Source organism: Acinonyx jubatus, chromosome E3 (genome assembly GCF_027475565.1).
Source record: "Acinonyx jubatus isolate Ajub_Pintada_27869175 chromosome E3, VMU_Ajub_asm_v1.0, whole genome shotgun sequence".
Taxonomy (NCBI): Eukaryota; Metazoa; Chordata; class Mammalia; order Carnivora; family Felidae; genus Acinonyx; species Acinonyx jubatus.
In genome coordinates, this window is record NC_069398.1 from 31,327,911 (window position 1) to 31,351,633 (window position 23,723).

Here is a 23,723-nt window from a genome sequence, read left to right on the forward strand (position 1 = left end):
CTCAGTGGCGGCACATTGACTCATTCAGTCAAAGGACATCTGCATGCCAAAAATGTGACCGAATGTTCTAGATGCTGGGGATGTTGGCAAATGAAATAGGGGCTTATTCAATTTGAAAGAGCGGTGAATCTGTCGACTGCTGCCATTGTTCAGAAGTGCCCTTTTATGACTCTGGAGTCACGTGTCGCTTGCTGCTGACTCCAGTTCCGTGGTGTCTGCATTTGCACCCCCGAGTCCACGCTGCCCAGAAATCACCACCTCTGCCTGACTGACTTAGGTAACTCTTTCCCTGTCTCTTCACATATTAGGATACAGACACACAACATACCCACGTTTTACACTTTCATGAAGCTACGTGATCATTTTACCTAAAAGCAAAAACTAAGGGGAATTTTTGGTTGTGGCCTTTTTTCTTTCTTTTTTTTTTTTTTTTTACCTCAATGTCATCAATAAGTTCCTTTTTTCTTCGACGAATGTCTAAAAGTTCTTCTCTCTCTTCCAGTGAGAGGTCTTCAGGCACTGGAAGACAAAAAAATCAAATTCAACAATTAAACTACCACCACTCTGGAGCACAAGTTGACAATACCTCGTCAGGTTGAAGACGGGCATGTGAACAAGCCAGCAAGGCCTGTAAGCAGGTAGGTGGGCATCTATCCCCAAGAGAACCCCACCATATACACCCCATGTAAGATACTCACAGCAGCATTGCTTGTAATAGAAAACCCACCCAAATATCCACTAATAATGAATAAATGGTGGTATATTTAGAAAGAAGAATCCCATGCAACAATAAAAAATGGCTGAACTCAGTCTACCAACACAGGTGCGCTTCAGAAGATGGTGCTGAGAAAGCAAGCTGCAAAGCGTACATGGGCCTGTTTGTAGAGGCTGAAAATCGAGCACGTGCTTCATAAACGTCCTGCAGACATGCCGTGTATGTCCAGCAGAACAGGCACACACAGGAATGATAGACACCAAGTTCCTGATAACGGTTCCTTCTGAGAAGGCTGGGTGGCAGGAAATACATTCCAGAACGGCAGAGAGAAGTGGGTGGAAGGCGGCCAGTACATGGGTAATTGGAGTTTTTAAATTATTATTATTGGCAGAGAGTTGTTCATAATATCTTCTTCTTAATGATTAACCTCCCCCATTCCTGCTACGTCTCTTTTCTTTAATTGTGTGGCAACTGGTGTCTCATTAAGCTTTTCAAAGAGCTTTTGATTTTTAATACTCCTCTATTGTACATTTAATTCCTATTTCATTAATTTGTTTAAAGAAACAAAAGGTTAAGAATCTGATTAAATAGCAAGAGAGCACATAGAGCTTCTACAAACAGATTAAGAGAATACAGTCATGGTGCAGAGGTAGACATGCTGACCAATGCACCCGAAGACTATAGCCAGAAAAGTACCCCCAGACAGGGGCACCTGGTGGCTCAGTTTGTTAAGCGTCCACTCTTGACTTGCGCTCAGGTCATGACCTCACAGTTTGTGAGTTCAAGCCCAGAGTCAGGGCTCTGGCCTGACTTCAAGGAGCCTGCCTGAGATATTCATTCATTCATTCATTCATTCATTCATTCATTCACATTCTCTCTCTCTCTCTCTCCCCCTCCTCCGCTCTCTTGTGCGTGCTCCCTCTCAAAATAAATAAATAAACTTAAAAAAAAAAAAAGTGCCCCCAGACAGACAGAAACCTAACACTGTGGCTTCAAAAGACAGGGCGGACACATTGATAAGTGACAGGTGCTATATGCGATCCATCAGTTACCCCGTATACAAGATGAAGCTGAATCCCTACTTATCATCATACAGATCCTCAACCAGCTGCAAGGAGAAAAAAGGCTTAACTGTGAAAGGCAACACCACAGTTTTTACAACAGGGGAGAGCATATTTACAGTTTCAGAGTAGGAAAGGATTCTATTTTAATTTTGTTTTTAACGTTTATTTATTTTTTTGAGAGACAAGAGAGAGTGAGCAGGGGAGGAGCAGAGAGAGAGAGAGACAGACACACAGAATCTGAAGCAGGCTCCCGGCCCTGAGCTGTCAGCAGAGAGCCTGATGCGGGGCTCGAACCCACAAACTGTGAGATCATGACCTGAGCTGAAGTCGACCGCTTAACCGAATGAGTCACCCAGATGCCCCGGAAGATTTTTTTTGTAATATTTTTTTAATGTTTATTTTTCAGAGAGAGACAGAGACAGAGAACCAGTGGGAGGGGCACAGAGGGACGGAGACACAGAATCCAAAGCAGGCTCCAGGCTCTGAGCTGTGAGTACAGAGCCTGACGCGGGGCTCAAACCCTCAAACCCTGAGCAGAAGTCAGATGCTTAGCCACTGAGCCACCCAGGCACCCTAAGAGTAGGAAAGGATTTCTTAAACAAGACAGGGAAAAACATAAATTATGCAAACACAGATATTAATAAATTCACCATTAAAATTAAGGAGCTTTGTTCCCCCAAATTCCATACCATAAAGAGCTAGGCCACAGACTGTCAAAGAGTTGGTATCCAGAATACAGTACTTGTACAAAGACGGGGATAAATTTTAAACCAATGCTGAGAAAATGGACAAAAGACTTTAACAGGCACAAAACTGAAAAGGAACAGATCAATGGCTGTGCGAAAAGATGTCAACTCTTTTAACTGTTGGGGAAATGCAAATTCAAATCTCAGGGCGGGACCTCTACTAACAGGGTAGTAAACCTCACTGAAACTAAAGTGAGGCAATTTCTTAAAACTCAACAACCCAGGAGGACAAAGATAATGGGGAAAAGACCACGTTTTCAAAGCCAGGAGACAGACCAGACCAGCAGCGACTGGCTTAACAAACGTGAGGAAGAAGAATCTTCAGCCAACAGGGAGGGAGAGCAAGGCGTCACCTGACTGACGCCAGGTCCCCAGGGGCTTGGGAACTGGCTGCAGCAAGTAAGTCTGGGGGCGGGCTGAGAAGAGTGAGCTCATCAGGAACACTGGATGCGGCTGTGTGAAAGCCATGGGATCCCTTGATGTCCTCCAGCTCCACGGAGCTGTCATCTCTAGACAGAGGTGGACGAGGGACCCAGGGCACCACACACACGAGGGCACCACACCAGAGACAAGGGATGCCAGTGGCGCTGACACCCCCTCCCCCACCAAGTCTTCTCCCCGTGGGGCTCCCGGGCTGCTGGCAGCCACCCTTTACCCACCTGCGCCAGCCCAGACTAGAGGGAAGAGTCTTCTCTACGGCATCGACTGGCTTTAGATGTAAAGATACTGATGTCGGGGGACTCCTGGGTATGTGTCCACCCAGCAACCAGCACACCTACGGCACCCCACAGAGAGGTCAGTCAACAAGGCCTCCTGACACCCTTGGGTATTTCAATAACCTTCAGCCCTGTGCTCTCCAACTGGAGGTAAGCCTCTAACACGCAAAACATATACCAAGAAAGACAAAAAGAGTGGTTATACCTTTGCGGGGCAAGAGGTGCTGTGGGGAGGCAGGGTGATGCTCTCCCCCCACCCCCGCTGCCTGCCTGGAGAACCGTATAACTGATAAACAGAAAACCCGGAAAACATGCGTGCTTGTCAGACCCACCCAACAGGCAGCGTGGCGGAGGAGGGAAGAGGGAGAGAGGGAAAGAAAAGGAGAGAAGCAAAGAAAGCAAAAGAAGCCTGCATGGCCACTTTGGAAAACCACCTAGTGCTGTGGGTTCGTATCAAAGATGTGCCCCAGCGATGGGCCACAACTGCGCTCCTAGGTATGCGTCCTAGATAAATTCTCAGACACTGCAACTGCAGGTACGTATCGTGAGGTCAAAGAAACACACTTTGTACAAGAAAAAAAGAGAAGGAAAACCAGCCTAAATGTCCATCCAGGGTCGGGCTGGGTACATACACTGTGTGTGCAGGTCAGAGAATCCCAACCACAGTAAAAAAATAATAATAATAAATTAAAAACAGGCACAAACAGACCATCTCAGGAAAATAATATGAACATGAATGCTTTCTGCAAATTTCAAAAACAAAAAAAAAATTACGCCCGTGGTTTACGTGTACGAGTATATACGCAGCGAAATGATGGAGACAATCATTGGAATAATAAACACAGAATTCAGATTCTTCTTAGGAGGAAAGACAGGGACACACGGGATACCTTGAAAGCAGGTGTCATGCTCCACAGTAATGTTCTTTTGCCAAAAGATATTCTTCTTGGTATCAAATAAAAATCTAATTATTAAACCTTTAATGAAAACATTTTTTTAAAAGCTAGGCAGAACTCTTGGCCCTTGAGTGTCCCCATGATTTCCATAAATTAGTTACGACGACTCTGGGAATTTAGATGAGGCAGAGAAAGGCCTTTTTTATATAGGACTACATCAAGTGTACTTCAGCTCAGAAAATTCAAGGCTGCTTAATAATTAAAACAGTCAAAGGCAAAGAAGGAAAAACACTGGCCAGATCCCCTAAGTAAGACAAACAGATTTCTTATTCTCAGTTTTCTTCTGCTGAGTTTTCCACTGGACAGAGAGGAAAACGAGAATCTGAGGGTGTGTGGGTGGCTCAGGTGGTTGAGCGTATGACTCCCGATTTTGGCTCGGGTCATCATCCCAGGGTTGTGCGATCAAGCCCCATGTCGGGCACCACGCAGAGTGTGGAGATGCTCTCTGACTCACACTCTGTCTCTCCCCCTGACCCCCATCACACTCTGGTGCTCTCTCTCTCTCCAAAAAAAAAAAGTAAAATGTTTTTTAAAAAAACAAGACTCTGAAAGGGTTACAGCGCTCATTTAATCATCAACAGACATTTTCTTTTTTCTTTTCTTTTTTTTTTTTTTTTTATGTTTGAGAGAGAAAGTGAGGGAAGGAGAGGGGCAGAGGGAGAGAAAGAGAGAGAGAATCCCAAGCAGGCTCCACACTGTCAGCACTGAGCTGGATGCGGGGATCAAACCCACAAACCGTGAGATCATGACCTGAGCTGAAATCAAGAGTCAGGCACTTAACCGACTGAGCCGCCCAGGCGCCCTGACAGTTTCCTTTGAGAAAAGTCCACCTCCAGCCCCTCCCTCCGACCCAGAGGACGAACAGGGCAGGCTGACAGCCGAGTGACAGCTTGGTAACAAATACAAACAGAATGACCTGATGCTGGACCCAAAGCTTCTCATCACATCTTTAACAATCCTTCCCTGGAGCCCATCTTTTCATGTCCCTTTAAGTCTTCAAGGAGTTAAATAAAGTACCGACCGCTTACTTTACCAGTAGTCCGACCAGAATTTGCCGGTCTGAGAGAAAGAAACAATTGATAAGATGGGATAAAGTGGAGAATAATGTTCTCATTCTTTAGAGCTTCACACGGTCCCATTTAGGGGCTGCAATGCTATGATGTCTGTGCTTGCCTTTGAAATACTTCTGCCAAAAAAAAAAAAAAAAAAATTGAGCAATATGATCACAACTGTTAAGCCTATTTCATATGGGTATCCATTATCCATTTCATATTCTAAGGTATGAAATCTGTGATAATAGAGAGTAAAAAAGAAAAGTCTCTGGAATTCGACAGCCAGGACCATCTCTTATGGAAGTATCTATTGGGGTATCCGGCTGGAGTATGAACAGGAAACAAGGAGATGCTCCCCGGTGCATTAAAAAGAATAAATAAAAGGAACGGAAATAGGTGATGAAATACCCTAGACCGATCTCTGCCCAGGTTCTGTCATTCATATATCTCACTGTCCCTATTATTTCCCTCGACATCCGGAATGTACAGAGAAAACCAACATTTAGCTGTGGCGCCAGCTGTTTAGGGGAAGTTTTCTCAGCATCTCTCTGCGTCTGGAACACCTCTGCAGTCCCATACTCTGACATGCAGCTGCCCTCACACGTGCAGACACCATACTAAGAATGGGAGAAGGGCATTCAGAGAAGGCAAGCCCTCTTCCCACAGCCAACACAGCCAGGGAAGGCACTCCACAGTTTGGATCCACTGCCTGACATGACCTACACTCTGTCACGTTGACACTATCAGGTAAGAGGACAGAGAAAAGTCCCGCAGTTGGTTTTTCTTTTTTTTTTTTTTCTCTCCTAAGAAAGCCGGTACTTAATTGGAAAAGTAATACATGGTTACACACACTCCCTGCACACATAAAAGGACATATGGCAAAAATTGTTGTTTCCAGACTCAATAAAACCTGTCTTTAAAAAAAGCACATTTAGGGGCGTCCGGGTGGCTCAGTCTGTTGAGCGTCCAACTTTGGCTCAGGTCATGATCTCATGGCTTTTGAGTTCGAGCCCCGCATCGGGCTCTGTGCTGACAGCTCGGAGCCTGGAGCCTGCTTCGGATTCTGTGTCTCCCTCTCTCTCTGCCCCTCCCCTCCCCACACTCTGCCTCTCTCACAAATAAATAAACATTAAAAAAAGCAAATTTGGGGGGCACCCGGTGGCTCAGTAGGTTAAGCATCTGACTCTTGGTTTCGCTCGGGTCATCACCTCATGGTTCGTGAGTTCGAGCCCCGCATTGGGCTCTCTGCTGACCGTGCAGAGCCCACTTGGGAGTCTCTCTCCCCCCCTTTCAAAATAAACTTAAAAAAAAAAAAAGCCTTTTTTAAAAAAACACAAAAGCAAACTCACTGGAAATTACTGGTAAAAGTCAGCGAGATCACTTCGACTGAATGCTCCTATCACGAGCTTCCAAATGGAATCCCGATTTTCCGGAGACAGGCTTGAGTAAAGCCCTTCGTCAGCCGGGACTCAGTTCTTCACCTGCAGAATGACGGCGGAGGCTGGAGGCACTCCTTATTTTATGATCACCTCAAGCTCCACAGGAGAACGAGTCTAAGTCAGCCACAAAGCAGCAGGTGCGGTTTCAGCAAATGGAAGTGTTTTCATGAGGGAAAAGCACTGTGGAAAGAAGTCAAGGAATTCCCGTTTCGGTGGCCAAGTGCTCCTGGTGACATTTTCCAGGGAGCACGAAGAGCAGATTCGGGGGACGCAGCCTCAGTTCGGTCCTTTCTCAGGCTCGAACCTACACGGATGGAGATCAGCAGAAGCACGGCAGCTCACGGGTGGTGAGGTCTGTGTGCTGCAGGAAGGACTGTATGGATCCAATTCCAGAGTGTAAGCGAGGTCTCTGCCTCCAGCCACGGTGGATAAGAGGGGCTACACTTGCCTCCTGCCCAAAATGGCTACTAAAAACGCCAGACACAATTCTATACCCTTTGTACAAAGTGTCTTTCAAAAAAGAAGGAGAGACAGACATTTCCAAACATAGAAACTTGAAAGAATTCATCACGATGCGGTCTGTGCTGTAAGAAATGTCAAAGTCCTTCAGGCAGGGGGAAAAAAACGATCCCAGATGAAAATCTGTATCTCCACAAAAGAATACAGAGTACCGTAAAACAGTGACTATGTGTATAAACTCTGTTCCCTTGAGATGGGAGTCTCTTTAAGAGATTTACTGGGACTGCTTAAAGCGAAAATAACAAAATGGGTCAGGTTAATAACATACAAAAACGTAAAACAGCACAAAGCCTGGGAGAGGAGAAATCAGTGTACAGAGATTGAAGGCTCTCATCTTAGATGTAAAGTGGTTTAATATCATTTGATGGCAGAGTGATGAAGGCACTGAATATCTTAAAACCACAACTATTTAAAAACTACTGGGGGGCTCAGTGAGTTGAGCATCCACCTTCAGCTCAGGTCATGATCTTGCGGTTTGTGAGTTCAAGCCCCACATCAGGACTCTGTGCTGACAGCACAGAGCCTGGAGCCTGCTTCAGATTCTGTGTCTGTGTCTGTCTCTCTCTCTCCCCGTCTGCGTGTCCTCCAACTCTTTCTCTCAAAAGTAAATAAACATTTCAAAAAAAATTTTTTTTAAACTATTGGGGCACTTGGGTGGCTCAGTCGGTTAAGCATCTGATTCTTGATCCTGGCTCAGTTCACAATCTCACAGTCGTGGGATCGAGCCCCAGGTCAGGCCTGGAGCTGGGTGTGAACCCTGCTTGAGATGGTTTCCCCCACTCTCTCTGCCCTACCCCCCACTCAAGTGCACCCCCCACACACACTCACTCTCTCAATCAATCAATACTACTAAAATAACCCACCAAAATAGAGTACACAGTACTGTATCAAGAACTTTAGAATCGGGGTGCCTGCGTGGCTCAGTCAGTTAAGCGTCTGACTTCAGCTCAGGTCACAATCTCACGGTTCCTGAGTTCGAGCCCCACATCAGGCTCTGTGCTAACAGCTCGGAGCCTGCACCTGCTTTGGATTCTGTGTCTCCTTCTCTCTCTGCCCCTCCCCCACTCATGCTGTCTCTTTCTCTCAAAAATAAACATCCAAAAAAAAGGTTAAAAAATAAAATATAAGCAAATGGTATCTCAGAATTAAGTATTTTCTAATTTTCAAATGATATTAACAATCTGGTTATCGAACAGATCCCAATCTACTTAGATGCAACTTATAAATTATGTCTAATGACTCCCTTACCAACTTTACACACACACACACACACACACACACACACACACACACACCTTCAATTTAGTTAATCAGTGGCTCTCTAACTTCTTCCAGGGGAAAATAATGTTCCCCAAATACAAATTGTGCCCAGAAACTGTCACTACATTTTAGTCACAATATGTCAAATGTGAGATAGCTAACAAATTATCCAGTGCACAAAACTGTGATAACAGGGAGAGTTCAAATAATCACATGCAGCTAACTCACAAATGCACGTTTTTGGCTGCCTAGTCCTAATCAAAAGTAATGTCACTTACCCTTAAATTTTACCTTGATTACTAATCCACACCAACATTTTTGTTAGGATTGGGTTTCTTTGTTGTTTTTTAGCGTTTTGGTCAGCTCAGAGGTAGACCAATTCCACGGGACACGTACAACATGGGCAAAGCATGGGCTTGGCATCTGGTCCTGCTGATTCATTAAATGGGAAATCTGTACAGGTTGTGGTTTAGCCCACATAGACAAATACCTGCCCTGTAACACTAAAGGAACAGGTTAAATTAGCACAAGTTCCTCGCTACTACCGATGTGAGGAGATTACACAAAGAACAAAAACGAAGGCTGTGAGCTCTTAGATAAGCTCCAGTGTCTCATCACCACGAAGAACTGCTCTCAGTGAGCTGATACAGCAGGGTTCACATGGCTAACAGGGTGGGGCACGCGTTAGCCATGCTGGGTGCTGGTCGGGTCGGGGGTAGCGGTGGCCCTCCTGCCAGGGCCGTAGAGAACCCACCCTGTGGGAAGAAAGCGAGAAGCTCGAAGCAGCCCAAGCTTCTGCACAGGGAGTGCTCTGGGTCCACCGCTCAAACCTATGCAGACCCTCCTGTCCCGGTCACCTCCCTTTGCCCTCCATCACGCTCACCTCTGTTTGCCCCACGACACCCATTCCCTGCCCAGCCTTCTTTGGATTTGGTGAAATACCACTTTTAGACAGACAAAAACTCAAGGAGTTTGCACCAGTGCACCATCACGAAGGGAAGTTGTCAAAGAACGAGCCTCAATCAAAAGACCCAAGACAGGGGCGCCTGGGTGTCTCACAGTCGGTTGAGCGTCTGACTTCGGCTCAGGTCATGAACTCGTGGTTCGTGGGTTCAAGCCCCACATCAAGCTCTGTCTCTGTACTGACCGCTTGCTCAGAGCCTGGAGCCTGCTTCAGATTCTGTGTCTCCTTCTCTCTCTGCCTCTCCCCCACTCATGCTCTGTCTCACTCTGTTTCTCAAAAATAAACAAATGTAAAAAAACAAAAACAAAACAAAAAAAAAGACTCAAGACAGGAGAAGGGCAATGCAAGAGGGAAGCCTACAGAGAAAACCTAAAGACAAATGGACTCCGTAATGTCTCAGCAAATACAAGACAGAAGCAAAACACTTCACAACAATAGCACGTAAAAGGGAAAAGAATTCACTCTAAAGTTCTCAGCATTCTAAGAATGAGGGTACACATGATCGACTTTAGATGTGGCAAGTTAAAAATGCACTTTAACATTTCTAGGCCAAGCAAGAAAGGGATCGGAATAGAGTTAATACGCCCAAATTGGGACAGGGGAAGAAAAACTCCAACAGGAGAAAAAGAGAAAAACCCAAAAAAGACCAGAAAAGCACATAAAATCCATTAGAAATACAAAACACTTGAATTACTATATTGTATATGAGAACTTAATATAACATTGTATGTTAACTATACTGGAATTAAAATAAAATAAAATAAAAAGAAAGGAATACAAAACATAAAACATGGGAGTAGAAAAGAAATCCAAATAGATTCGGGGTTACTGTGGTAGAATGAAGAACAAATCAATGATACGTGGCAGTTCCTCCTGGACAAATCCGGCCTGACTGGGGGACTTCCTCTGACCAAGAGGTAATGCTGTGTAGGGCCCGGAGCCCAGGTCCCAGGAGGTCAGGTACCTCTGCTATCTTGGAACCCTGAGACCACTGTGCTGGAGAAGCCAAGGTCGGCACCCTCGAGAATGCAATCTGTGGAAAGTGGCACACGGGGAGAGTCCCAGGCGTCCCAGCAGGTGCACCCAGCTCCACTGAGGCCTCAACGAGGCCCCTGCCACGGAGTGAGGCCTTCTGAGAGGAGCTCAGCCCCACTGACCTGCCAGCTGAAATGCCACCATGTGTGTGGGCCCAGACTAGAGACATGTCGGCCAACTTACAGAATGGTGGCACAAAATAAACCACTGTCACTTAAAGATATTTACTTAGGGATATTTTGTTACGTTATGCAGCAACAAATAACTGATAGGTTTACAATGAACATAAATGGAAAAAGGACCAAGTTTAAAAACCTGGACTTAAAAAAAGAAAATCCAACTAGGGGCACCTAGGTAGCTCAGTCGGTTGGGCACCCAACTCTTAATTTCAGCTCAGGTCATGATCTCACAGTCATGGGATCAAGCCCAGCACTGGGTTCTGCACTGAGCATGCAGCCTGTTTAAGACTTTCTCTCTCCCTCCCTCTGCCCTTCTCCCCTGCTCATGCTCTCAATAAAATAAAATAATCCTACTAAATGTTCTCTACAAGAGGCACCCACAAAATAGAAGAATGCCTAATGACTTAAGGTGAAAGGGGACAATGCCGTGCCAGAGAAACCAAAGGTAAGTTGCTACTACTAAAGTAACACAGGAAATCAAAGATAAAGTCACTACACAATGACATATTGTTCAACTAATTACACAACTAACAAGACTGAATTTGTATGCCACTAACAACACAGGCTCAGAATATACAAAGCAAAAATTGACATATATATAAAAATGGCACTTTTCCCAAAAGTAAAAAAAGCAAAGATACAGATTCGACTAACGTAATTCACAAGCTTGCACTAATGGACATATTGTACTTCAACAATTTTAAGACGCACATTTTTTCCCCACATTTTAACATCTTTGAAATTAACTGTGACATATACAGGTCACCGCCTTATCTGTGAATGTGCTTATTATTGCTAGAGGCATGACTGAACTTGATGTTTCTGTCACAGACACACAATTTAAGAACCATCTGATGAAGGGTTTGAAAGGGCGGGCCTACGCCGGCCGACTCCATCCTGTTCCGTGTCCTTCACCTTGGCCACACCTCCTCCCCTTGAGTAACCCCCCCTCACCTGCCTAACAGGACTCGGACCCTTCCCCAGGACCCTTCCCCAGCCAATCGGCTGAGGCCACAGCCATTACCTCACCAACTGCCCCTAGGCCCCAATAAAACCTTTGTCCTTTTGAAACTCGCTCTCTCTCCCTGGTATCTCACCGCTGCGTCGGTGCAGGTAGGGGACTGAGCTCGAGCTAGCTCGAATAAAGGCTCTTTGCTTTTGCATCGGACTTGGCTCCCTAGTGGTCTTTGGGAATCACAAATTCTGGGCATAACATTTGGGGGCTCGTCTGGGATCCCCAAGACCCCCGAGGGACCCCCGACCCGGAGAGTCTGACTGGCCACGGTTAGTGTCTGTTTGTTCTGTCTTTTCTGTGTGAGCTCATTTCTGGAATTCTGGTAGTGCCCGACGCAGTCTAAGTGGACGCACTGGAGGACCATGGGCCGGGAGTTTCGGAAGACGTTCTGATTCTCCCTTCTGGACGGACGTGGAATCCCCTCAAAGGTCTGAGACGAGGCGGGTCGCTCCCGCTGGTCGGCGTGAGGCCGTCGTCTTTGGAGGGATGTGGAATCCCCTCATCGGTTTTGGAGGGACATGGAATCCCCTCAAAGGTCTAAGCTAGCTTGCAGTTTTGCTTCCATGGAGTTGGAAGACTTTCTAGGGGCCCTCTGTTTGTCTGTTTTTGTGTTTCTCTGTTTTGCTCTGTGGACGTACTGGACGGACGTTATGGGACAGACTCAGACTACTCCTCTAAGTATTATGATTGATCACTTTAAGGATGTGAGGGGAAGAGCTAACAACCTCAGTGTGGAAGTCCGAAAGGGTCGGTGGCAGTTTTTTTGTTCTAGCGAGCGGCCAACTTTCAATGTCGGATGGCCACCAGAGGGGACCTTCGACCTCCCTACCATCCACCGAGTCAGGAGTATCATCTCTCAGCCTAAGACGGGCCATCTTGATCAGCTCCCTTACATTATCACTTGGCAGGACCTTGTAGAAGACCCACCCTCTTGGCTTAAGCCCTTCCTAACCCTGCTCCCTCCGGAGCCAAAACCCATTCTTGCTTTGCAGGAGACAGAGAAGAGGAAAAGTCTTACCCAGCCTTCAGCACCCCTCTACCCTGTCCTACAGGGGGGTACTGAAGAAGAATTAATTTTTCCTCCCCCGTATAACCCCTCTAGGATGCCGGAAGAACACCATCCTCCCCCTCCGGGGGAGGCAGACGCTGTTCCAAGAGCGGGAGGCGGAAACGCTCCAGGGGGAAGCCCGCCCTTTACCAGACAAAGGGCTCAGAGGGGGCAATCCGCCTCCGCCACCGGACCCCCAGACGCAGAGGGGAATCAGCCCCATCACTATTGGCCTTTCGCCACTAGTGACCTCTACAATTGGAAAGCTCAGAATCCTAAGTTTTCCGAGAAACCAGCAGGGCTTATTGATTTATTAGACTCTGTTCTTTTTACCCATCAGCCCACGTGGGATGATTGCCAGCAGCTTTTGCAGGTCCTGTTCACGACTGAAGAAAGAGAAAGAATCCTCAGTGGGGCCTGAAAACTAGTTCCGGGCGCAGACGGGAATCCCACCACCAACCAGGCTCAGATAGATGCCTCCTTCCCCTTAACTCGGCCCCAGTGGGATTTCAACACGGCAGAAGGTAAGGAGAGGCTCCGGGTCTACCGCCAGACTCTAATGGGGGGTCTCCAAATGGCTGCTAGAAAGCCAACCAATTTGGCCAAGGTAGGAAATGTACAACAGGGAAAAGATGAATCTCCGGCTGCCTTTTTAGAACGGATCATGGAGGCATTCCGTACCTATACCCCCATGGATCCAGAGGCTCCGGAAAGCAAGGCAGCTGTTATCATGGCCCTTGTAAACCAATCGGCCATAGACATTAGGAGAAAATTACAGAAAATAGATAGACTAGGAGAAAAAAGTCTGCAGGACTTACTGGTGGTAGCCGAAAAGGTATATAATAACCGGGAGCCTCCTGAGGACAAGCAGGCTCGCGCCATGGCGGCTGCCAGCAGTAAGCAGACTCGAGACCTGGCCAGAATACTACTAGCTACTACTGCTGACTTCCCTGAGGAACGAGACCACCATCTCCGGCAGCTGGCAGACGACACAAGAAAAGGTAAAAGCACCACCAAGGGGGGGAAGCAGACGCTGCAGAAGGATCAGTGCGCATACGGCAAGGAGATAGGGCATTGGGCCCGAGATTGTCCAAAAAGAGCTGGCGGGAAGGGAAGCAAGACTGATCGAGTAAAAGTCCTAGAGCTGGATGAACTAAGTGATTAGGGGAGTCAGGCTTCGGACCCTCTCCCCGAACCCAGGGTAACTCTTAAAGTGGAGGGGACCCCTATTGACTTCCTTGTCGACACTGGAGCACAACATTCGGTCCTCCGCACCCCACAAGGAAAACTAGCTAGCAAGAAGTCCTGGGTACAAGGGGCAACTGGTATGAGCCAGTATTCATGGACTACCCGAAGAACAGTAGATTTGGGAACAGGCCGGGTATCCCACTCCTTTATGGTAATACCAGAATGCCCCTACCCGCTGTTAGGACAGGACTTACTGACCAAGATTGGAGCTCAGATAACTTTCAGACAAGGGAGGCCTCAGGTCACCGATGGCAAGGGCCATCCCATCCAGGTCCTGACCATGAAACTGGAGGATGAATACCTCCTCCACCAGGAGGCGCTCCCGAGAGAGGATAATATAGACAGATGGCTACAAGAATTCCCCTCGGTTTGGGCAGAGACCGGGGGGGGGGGGGGGGGGGGGGGGGATGGGACTAGCCGCTCACAGGACCCCAGTCCTGGTAGAGCTCAAGCCAGGAGAGAGTCCGGTAAGGATCAAACAATACCCCATGTCTCAGGAGGCCTGGAAGGGGATCCAGCCACACATCCGGAGACTACGAAGCCTAGGGGTACTAGTTCCTTGCCAGTCTGCCTGGAACACCCCCTTACTGCCGGTCAAAAAGCCTCACACAAATGGCTACCAACCGGTACAAGACCTCCGGGAAGTAAATAAGAGGGTCGCGGACACACACCCAACTGTTCCCAACCCATATACTCTCTTGAGCTCCTTAGCGCCCTCCAGGGTCTGGTATACTGTACTAGATTTAAAGGACACCTTCTTCAGTCTGCCGCTGGCACCCCAGAGCCAACCCTTGTTCGCCTTCGAGTGGCATGATCCGGAGGAGGGCTACAGTGGGCAACTCACCTGGACACGGCTACCTCAGGGATTCAAAAATTCACCCACCATCTTCGACAAGGCACTACACGAGGACCTGGGTGAGTACAGAAGGGAGCACCCTGGCCTCACCCTTCTACAGTATGTAGATGACATCCTGATTGCTGCCGACACAGCCAAAGACTGTGAGCGAGGGACCCAGGACCTGCTGGCTACCCTGGGGGCCTTAGGATACCGGGCATCCGTGAAGAAGGCTCAGATATGCAGGGAGAGGGTAAGTTACCTGGGATATATCCTGGAGGGCGGACAGCGGCGGTTATCAGAAGCCAGAAAAGAAACTGTCCTAAAGATCCCTACTCCCACCTCCCGAAGAGAAGTGAGGGAATTCCTAGGATCAGCCGGCTACTGCCGCCTCTGGGTTCCAGGTTTTGCTGAGATCGCCAGGCCCCTATATGAAGCTACCAAAGAGGGGAAAACATTTAAATGGACTGAAAAAGAAGAGACTGCCTTTAATCAGTTAAAAAAGGCCCTCCTAAGTGCCCCAGCCCTGGGCCTACCAGACATTACGAAGCCCTTCCACCTCTTTGTAGACGAACATAAGGGAATAGCAAAAGGGGTTCTAACTCAAGCCTTAGGCCCCTGGAACCGCCCGGTGGCTTACCTGTCCAAGAAGCTAGACCCAGTGGCTGCCGGCTGGCCACCATGCCTACGAATTATTGCGGCCACAGCACTCCTAGTCAAGGACCCAGACAAACTGACCCTAGGACAGGAGATCTGGATCACGACCCCACACGCCATTGAAGGCGTCCTGAAACAGCCTCCGGCTAGATGGCTGAGCAACACACGTGCGACTCATTACCAGAGCCTCCTACTCAACCCTCCACGAGGGCGGTTCCACCCCAGTGCAGCCCTCAATCCTGCCACCCTGCTGCCCGACCCTGACCTAGGTGCTCCCCTACATGACTGTGCGGGAATCCTGGAACAAGTACATGGATTCCGGACGGACCTGACCGACCGGCCCCTCCCCGATGCCGAGGCTACTTGGTTCACTGATGGCAGCAGCTCTGTGCGGGGCGGACACAGGTATGCGGGTGCAGCGGTGGTCACTGAAACGGACACCGTATGGGCGGAGGCTCTACCCTCCGGAACGTCAGCCCAGCGAGCAGAGCTCATAGCCCTCACCAAGGCGCTGATGCTGGGAGCTGGAAAACGGCTTAACATCTACACAGGCAGCCGTTATGCATTTGCCACAGCTCATATTCATGGGGCAATTTATCAGGAGAGGGGGTTACTGACGGCAGAAGGACGGACTATAAAAAATAAGCAGGAGATACTTAACCTGCTTACAGCCTTATGGCTTCCTGCCAAGCTAGCCATTATCCACTGCCAAGGGCACCAAAAAGCTGATAACCCAGTAGCTAGAGGTAATCGAAAGGCTGACCAGGCAGCCAAGGCAATAGCCCTTACTCCAGTCCCCACCATGACCATACAACTACCAGACCCGGGAGACCCAGTTTTACCAGACCAGCCCAAATACTCCCAGGAGGAGTTACAGCGGATCAAGAAACTCCCTATGGCCCAGGAGATAAAGGGATGGTGGTATACACCTAACAAGGAGCTCGTGTTGCCAGACCAGCTCGGAGTCTCAATATTAGAGCACATGCATCGGTCTACTCACATGGGGGCCCGAAAATTAAAAGACTTAATCCGACATGCCGGAATTAAGATTCACCAACAGGACACCAAAATAGAGCAAGTTGTATCTGCCTGCAAGACCTGCCAACTCACCAACGCGAGGGCCACATCAAATAAAAAAGGAACCAGGCTCAGAGGCACCAGACCGGGAGCCCAATGGGAAGTCGACTTCACTGAAGTCAAACCAGGAAAGTATGGTTTTAAATATCTTTTAGTATTTACAGACACCTTCTCTGGCTGGGTGGAGGCATACCCAACCAAGCATGAAACGGCTCAGACGGTGGCTAAGAAGCTACTAGAAGACATCTTACCCAGGTATGGTTTTCCTGCCATGGTAGGATCAGACAATGGACCAGCTTTTATCTCGCAGGTAACACAGGCAGTAGCCAAGGCGGTGGGGGCAAACTGGAAATTACATTGTGCTTATAGGCCCCAGAGCTCAGGACAGGTAGAAAGAATGAATAGAACCCTAAAAGAGACCCTTACCAAATTAACCATGGAGACTGGCGGGGACTGGGTGACTCTCCTACCGTACGCCCTTTACCGGGTTAGAAACACTCCTTACACTCTGGGTTTTACTCCCTACGAGATCATGTTTGGCAGGCCACCCCCTGTTATTCCCAGCCTTCGAGCTGAACTTATTGCTGAGTTTAAAGATCAAGAACTTTTTCTTTCCTTGAGCGGGCTCCAGAGGGCGCACGAGGACATTTGGCCAGGCCTCCGTGCCATCTACGAGACTGGCCCGATCCCGACACCTCATCAGTACAGGCCGGGAGACTGGGTCTACGTCAAATGGCACCACCGAGAGACTCTCGAGCCGCGCTGGAAGGGACCCTACATCGTGGTGTTGACAACCCCCACCGCTCTCAAGGTAGACGGCATCGCGACCTGGGTCCATCACACCCACGCTCAGCCAGCGGACCCCTCCTCGATCCAGAAGGACGTTGTCACGTGATGGGCCATCAGTCGGGACCAACACAACCCGCTCAAGCTCAAGCTACAGCGCATTCGACCTACGTAATATTGGTAACTCTGTTAACTCTGCTTGTCATTGCTCATGCTGCCGGGAGTCCCCACGCCCCCCCCAAACATCACCTGGCAGATCATAGACACCAGCTCGGGGACAATACTTAATCAGACGTCCCAGAGCCACCCCAGGGACACTTGCTTCCCAGAACTTTGTGTAAACCTCCAAACTCTGTTCCCCTTGTCACCATAAATGCAGCCGGTCCCATGATTGGGTCCCTAAGCTACATGACAAGGGGGGAATGAAAGGGCAGGCCTACGCCGGCCGACTCCATCCTGTTCCGTGTCCTTCACCTTGGCCACACCTCCTCCCCTTGAGTAACCCCCCCTCACCTGCCTAACAGGACTCGGACCCTTCCCCAGCCAATTGGCTGAGGCCACAGCCATTACCTCACCAACTGCCCCTAGGCCCCAATAAAACCTTTGTCCTTTTGAAACTCGCTCTCTCTCCCTGGTATCTCACCGCTGCGTCGGTGCAGGTAGGGGATTGAGCTCGAGCTAACTCGAATAAAGGCTCTTTGCTTTTGCATCGGACTCGGCTCCCTAGTGGTCTTTGGGAATCACGAATTCTGGGCATAACAGGTTATTGCTTGGTTATTGCTTCAAACTTTTCACTGATACCTTGTGGTAGAATCACCAATGCACAGCATAAAAACTTAGCTTTTGAAAAGTTCCAAAGGTGATAAAGCAGTACCCTTTGGAGAAATGCTGTGTGACCCATGCCTTTGGTGGCACAGAGGACAGGCTGTGTAGAAAAACACAAATACTCTCTCCCTAGAGTGATTCTTTAGAGTGGGACCCTGTGAAGAAGTTTTGGGAATACCCTGACCAACTTATTTTGCTCATATTTTACTTTTTACATGTATGCACAACAGAAAAAAAGTTATAAAAATCAATGTTTAAGTAAGTTTAGGGGCATCTGGTGGCTCAGTCAGTTAAGCATCTGACTCTTGATTTCGGCTCAGGTCATGATCTCAAGGTTTGTGGGATCGAGCCCCAGGTCGGGCTCCGTGCTAACAGTATGGAGCCTGCTGGGGCTTCTTCTCTCTCCCTCTGTCTCTGCCCCTCCCCTGCTCACTCATACTCTCTTGTTCTCAAAATAAATAAACAAACAAACAAAATTTAAAAACTCAATCGGTATAAATGAAAAATTCTAAGTGAGAAGAAATCATGAAGTCTGGTTTAATGAGCAGCTCTTTTCTTTTTAGTGGCACACAAAATAATGCCACATCTTACAACTGATGGAAACTGAGATTCACTCAGATCCCCACACTCGACAGCTGTATGATACACATTCACGCAAAGTGACTGCAAACTGCTCCACTTAAAGAAAGTCAATCAATCTCAGAGGACTGGTGTGATAAACACAACAAATTGGCTTGCTCGGCCTCTGCGGGGGCCTCGCTATGAAGCAGAGGTGAGCAAGCCCAAAATGCCATTCCCGGACCCTTACACGTGGGTTGCTAAGGATGAATTAGGCTGTACTGATCTCCCAAGAGCTCCTCCTCCCGCCTCACCCGGCTGGCCAGCAAGGACAGGAACGCGGAGGGTTCTCGCCGCTGAGGGTTCTGGGCTCCCGCTCAGGCTCCAGCTTCCTGGGGACGGGGGATGCTGCGGGAGCAACGGCCTCCTGAATCAGTCCCCGGGACGTACCAGGGACCCAGCGGTTCCAGGGCTCACCAGGAAGGCGTTCCTTTGGTGACTGCATTCTAGAGCCCCAGGCTGTAGCCGGGGCCCAGGGCTATGGCAAGCGCCCAGTTGTCTGGCTTACACACTACCCCTTCGTGCTCCAAATCCTCGGCATGCTTTAGGGCTTCCCGCACGGACCTCTTACCGAAAAGAAAATCGGTCCCATGAAGAGCACATTCTCTGACCACAAAATCGTTAAGTTAGAAACAAAACAAAACAAACATGTGTTTGGAAACTGAGAAGCACCATTCTAAAGAGCGCACTGGGGGGCGCCCGGGAGGCTCAGTCGGTCGAGCGTCTGACGTCAGCTCAGGTCATGATCTCACAGTTTGTGGGTTTGAGCCCTGCATCCGGTTCTGTGCTGACAGCTCGGAGCCTGAAGCCTGCTTCCGATTCTGTGTGTGTGTGTGTGTGTGTGTGTGTGTGTGTGTGTGTGTGTCCCTCCCCCACTTGCGCACGCTCTCTCAAAAATAAATAGATGTTAAAAAAAGAAAACAAACACACTGGTCCAAGAAGATTTAAAGTAAATGAGAAAATTCTGAGGTGAAAATAATGAAAATACCGAAGCCCTGCATGCTAGTAAACAAGCAGTTGTAACTGAAAACACGTATTTCAGAAATAAGTTAAGTTGAAAATACGCTAAGCATTCACCTTCAGAGGTAAGGAAAACAACAACAGTTTAAACCCAAAGGGGAAAATAACGCAGAGAAGAAAGTCATTTAAGAAGGGCAACGAGGCCGCTTCGGCAGCTCGTCCGAAGTCCGCACCCAGCCCTACGGTCCCTCCCCAGGGACTTCCCGAGAGAGCCGGGACACGGGTCCACGCTGACGGAAGGCCCACGCTCACAGCAGCATCAGTCACAACGGCCAAAGCCCAGGAACAACACAGGTGCCCGTCGCGAGATGAACGGATAACCACCGTGTGGCCCATCCACACGACAGAATGTTATTCGGCCACAGGAAGTAATGCAGCGCCCAACGCAAGCTTGAGTGAAAGACGCCGGGCACAAAAGGCTGCGGAGGGTAGGACTGCACTTACCAGGTACGGCCGGACAGGCCAAGAACGGGCACGAGTCTGTGGGACGGAAATCAGAAGAGCGGTTCATCTGGGAAGCAGGGGAGGGTGCCGAAGGAGAAGGGTGCCTCGTGCGGATTTTGATCGGGGTGGTAGTTACACGAGTGAGTGCACACGCAGATACGCGCAACAGCTTGACTTCTATGCACACCTAACATGTGAGCGCTGTATTTACCTGCCCTGAAAGTCTACTTACGAGTAAGTGATCTCCTGTCATCCTCAAGAAAGAGAAGGAAGAATGTCCTGCAAAAGGCACTAAAATGGCCTTCTAAGAACCTGCCACACCCTCACAGAGCCAATGCTGGTCCACCCAGGGCAACCTGAGGACAATCTGGCCTGAGGTACACACACTGCCCCTTCTTCCTTACGTGCTGTGGCTGTTACTCTGCCCCCAAACCCCCTCCCACCTTAGGCACACACATCTTTCACCCGATGAGAAAGGGAAGAATTTTTGCAAAATACAAAGATAACAGATAAAATCAGCAAGAGTCAGCATTAGAGCAGTCATGGGAAGTTTTTAAGCTAACTGCTTTGTTTTTACACTCGCATGGTACTGTCCTCCTCCCCAGATCCGCCTCTGCCTTCATATATAAACCCTCTCTGATGACCAACGTGTCAACCCACGATTGTCACTGTTCGGTGACCACCAAGGAACCACGGGAGAGCTTCTGCAGCAGCATGCAGCTTACAGACAGTGGTAAAGGACTATTCCCTGACTCCATCCAGCAAAACTACACAGAAGAGCCACTCGGCCAGCTCTCTGGAATTCTTATCTGAGGGGTTATGGTTGAGTAATGGACTCCAGCTCATTTCCTAGAGCAATGTCTTACACACGTGGTCTGCCACCCTCTCCATCAACATCACTTGGAGGTACTTGTCTGAAACAGGGTTCCTATCACATGCCTATCAAATCAGAACCTCTGGGTATGAAGCCTAGGGCTCTGAATTTTTTTTCACGTTTATTTTTGAGAGTGTGTGTGTGCACACACGTACACGCAAGTTGGGGAGGGGCAGGGTGGAGGGGAGGAAAGGATCTGAAGCAGGCCCTGTGCTGTCAGCACAGAGTCCGATGAGGTGCTAAAACTCCAGAACTACGAAATCATGATCTGAGCCAAAGTCAGACACTTAACCGACTGAGCCACCCAGGCACCCCTAGGGCTTTGAATTTTAACAAGCATCCCAAATGATTCTGTTTAACACTGGAATTTGAGAACCACTGCTAAAAGGTGGCTATAGACATGTTAAGTCCTCAACTCAGATCCTGAATGCAATACATTAAGTACAGAGGCAACATGATTGAGTAATTAAGAGCCTGAATTTTGCAGCCAACCTGTGTCTCAAAGCTTGTCTCTGCCTCTTACTAGCTGTGTCACCATGGGCAACTTACCTAACCTCTCTGTGCTTCAGTTTCCTTGCCTATGAATAGGGTAATATATATTACTATGTCAAAAAGCTAATCAAAATTGAATTCTCTTCCTGAATATTACTTGACATTTCTAAATAAATATTGAACTTTAAATCAAACCACCAAGCATTTAAAGATCTTAAAAGATACACCTTTTTTACGGATAGAAGATCATACCTTGAGATCATAAAAGTCATATATGAAAGACCCAACACTAATATCATCCTCAATGGGGGAATACTGAGAGCTTTCACCCTAAGGTCAGGAACAAGACAGGGAAGTCCACTCTCACCACCGCCATCCAACATTAGTACTTAGCCTCAGCAATCAGACAACACAAAGAAATAAAAGGCATCCAAATCAGCCAGAAGGAGGTCAAACTTTCACTCTTCGCAGATGACATGATACTCTATATGGAAAACCCAAAAGATTCCACCAAAAAACTGCTAGAACTGATCCATGAATTCAGCAAAGTTGCAGGGTATAAAATCAATGCACAGAAATCAGCTGTATTCCTGTTCACCAACAATGAAGCAACAGAAAGAGAAATCAAGGAATTGATCCCATTTACAATTGCACCAAAAGCCGTAAAATATCGAGGAATAAATCTAACCAAAAAGGTGAAAAATCTATATGCTGAAAATTATAGGAAGCTAATGAAAGAAACTGAAGACCAAAAAAAAAAAAAAAGGAGAAATATTCCATGCTCCTGGATAGGAAGAACAAATATTGTTAAAATGTCAATACTGCCCAAAGCAATCTACATTTCAATGCAATCCCTATCAAAGTAACACCAGCATTCTTCACAGAGCTAGAACAAACAATCCTAAAATTTGTATGGAACCAGAAAAGACCCCGAATAGCCAAAGCAATCTTGAAAAAGAAAACCAAAGCAGGAGGCATCACAATCCCAGACTTCAAGCTATTCTACAAAAGCTGTAATCATCAAGACAGTATGGTACTGGCACAAGAACAGACACTCGGATCAATGGAATTGATTTCTCAGAATAGAGAACCCAGAAATGACCCACAAATGTACGGCCAACTAATCTTTGACAGAGCAGGAAAGAATATCCAATGGAATAAAGACAGTCTCTTCAGCAAGTGGTGCTGGGGAAACTGGACAGTGACATGCAGAAGAATGAACCTGGGCCACTTTCTTACACCACACACAAAAATAAACTCAAAATGGGTGAAAGACCTCAATGTAAGACAGGAAGCCATCAAAATCCTCGAGGAGAAAGCAGGCAAAAACCTCTTTGATCTTGGCCGCAGCAACTTCTTACTCAACACGTCTCCAGACACAAGAGAAACAAAAGCAAAAATGAACTATTGGGACCTCAACAAAATAAAAAGCTTCTGCACACTGAAGGAAACAATCAGCAAAACTAAAAGACAACCGACAGAATGGGAGAAGATATTTGCAAATGACATAGCAGATAAAGGGTTAGTATCCAAAATCTATAAAGAACTTCTCAAACTCAACACCCAAAAAACAAAGAATCCAATGAAGAAATGGGCAAAAGACAAGAATAGACACTTCTCCAAAGACGACATCCAGATGGCCAACTGACACGTGAAAAAATGCTCAACATCACTCATTAGGGAAATACAAATCAAAACCACAATGAGATACCACCTCACACGTGTCAGAATGGCTAACATTAACAACTCAGGCAACAACAGATGTTGATGAGGATGCGGGGAAAGGGGATCTCTTTTGCACTGTTGGTAGGAATGCAAGCTGGTGCAGCCACTCTGGAGAACAGTATGGAGGTTCCTCAAAAAATTAAAAATAGAACTACCTTACTATGCAGCAACTGCACTACTAGATATGTATCCAAGGGACACAGGTATGCTGTTTCAAAAGGGCACATACACCCCAATGGTTATAGCAGCACTATCGACAATAGCCAAAGTCTGCAAAGAGCCCAAATGTCCCCAATGGAGTATTACTGGGCAATCAAAAAGAATGAAATCTTGCCATCTGCAACTACGTGGATGGAACCAGAGGGTATTATGCTACGTGAAATTAGTCAGAGAAAGACAAATACCATATGACTT

General features: G+C 47.7%; 2 protein-coding genes across 6 annotated transcripts in view; both read right to left on the bottom strand.

Annotated features, from left to right (window-relative positions):
- The window catches only part of CYTH3 (cytohesin 3), a 106,118-nt gene that overhangs the window by 27,098 nt on the left and 55,297 nt on the right, over positions 1-23,723 (bottom strand). For 4 of the 5 annotated variants that reach the window (XM_027042258.2, XM_053212908.1, XM_053212906.1 and 1 more), the window contains one exon: positions 437-519. In XM_027042258.2, coding sequence (XP_026898059.2) covers positions 437-519 — 83 coding nt within the window. Of the gene's footprint in view, positions 1-436; positions 520-6,598; positions 6,617-23,723 lie in introns of those variants that run through there. The other variant, XM_053212909.1, reaches the window with a different exon arrangement.
- Positions 1-23,723, bottom strand: part of LOC128310989 (uncharacterized) — a 154,902-nt gene that overhangs the window by 1,568 nt on the left and 129,611 nt on the right. Inside the window, exon 5 of the mRNA XM_053212911.1 lies at positions 437-519. The gene's annotated coding sequence lies outside the window, so the exon portion shown is untranslated. The remainder of the gene's footprint in view (positions 1-436; positions 520-23,723) is intronic.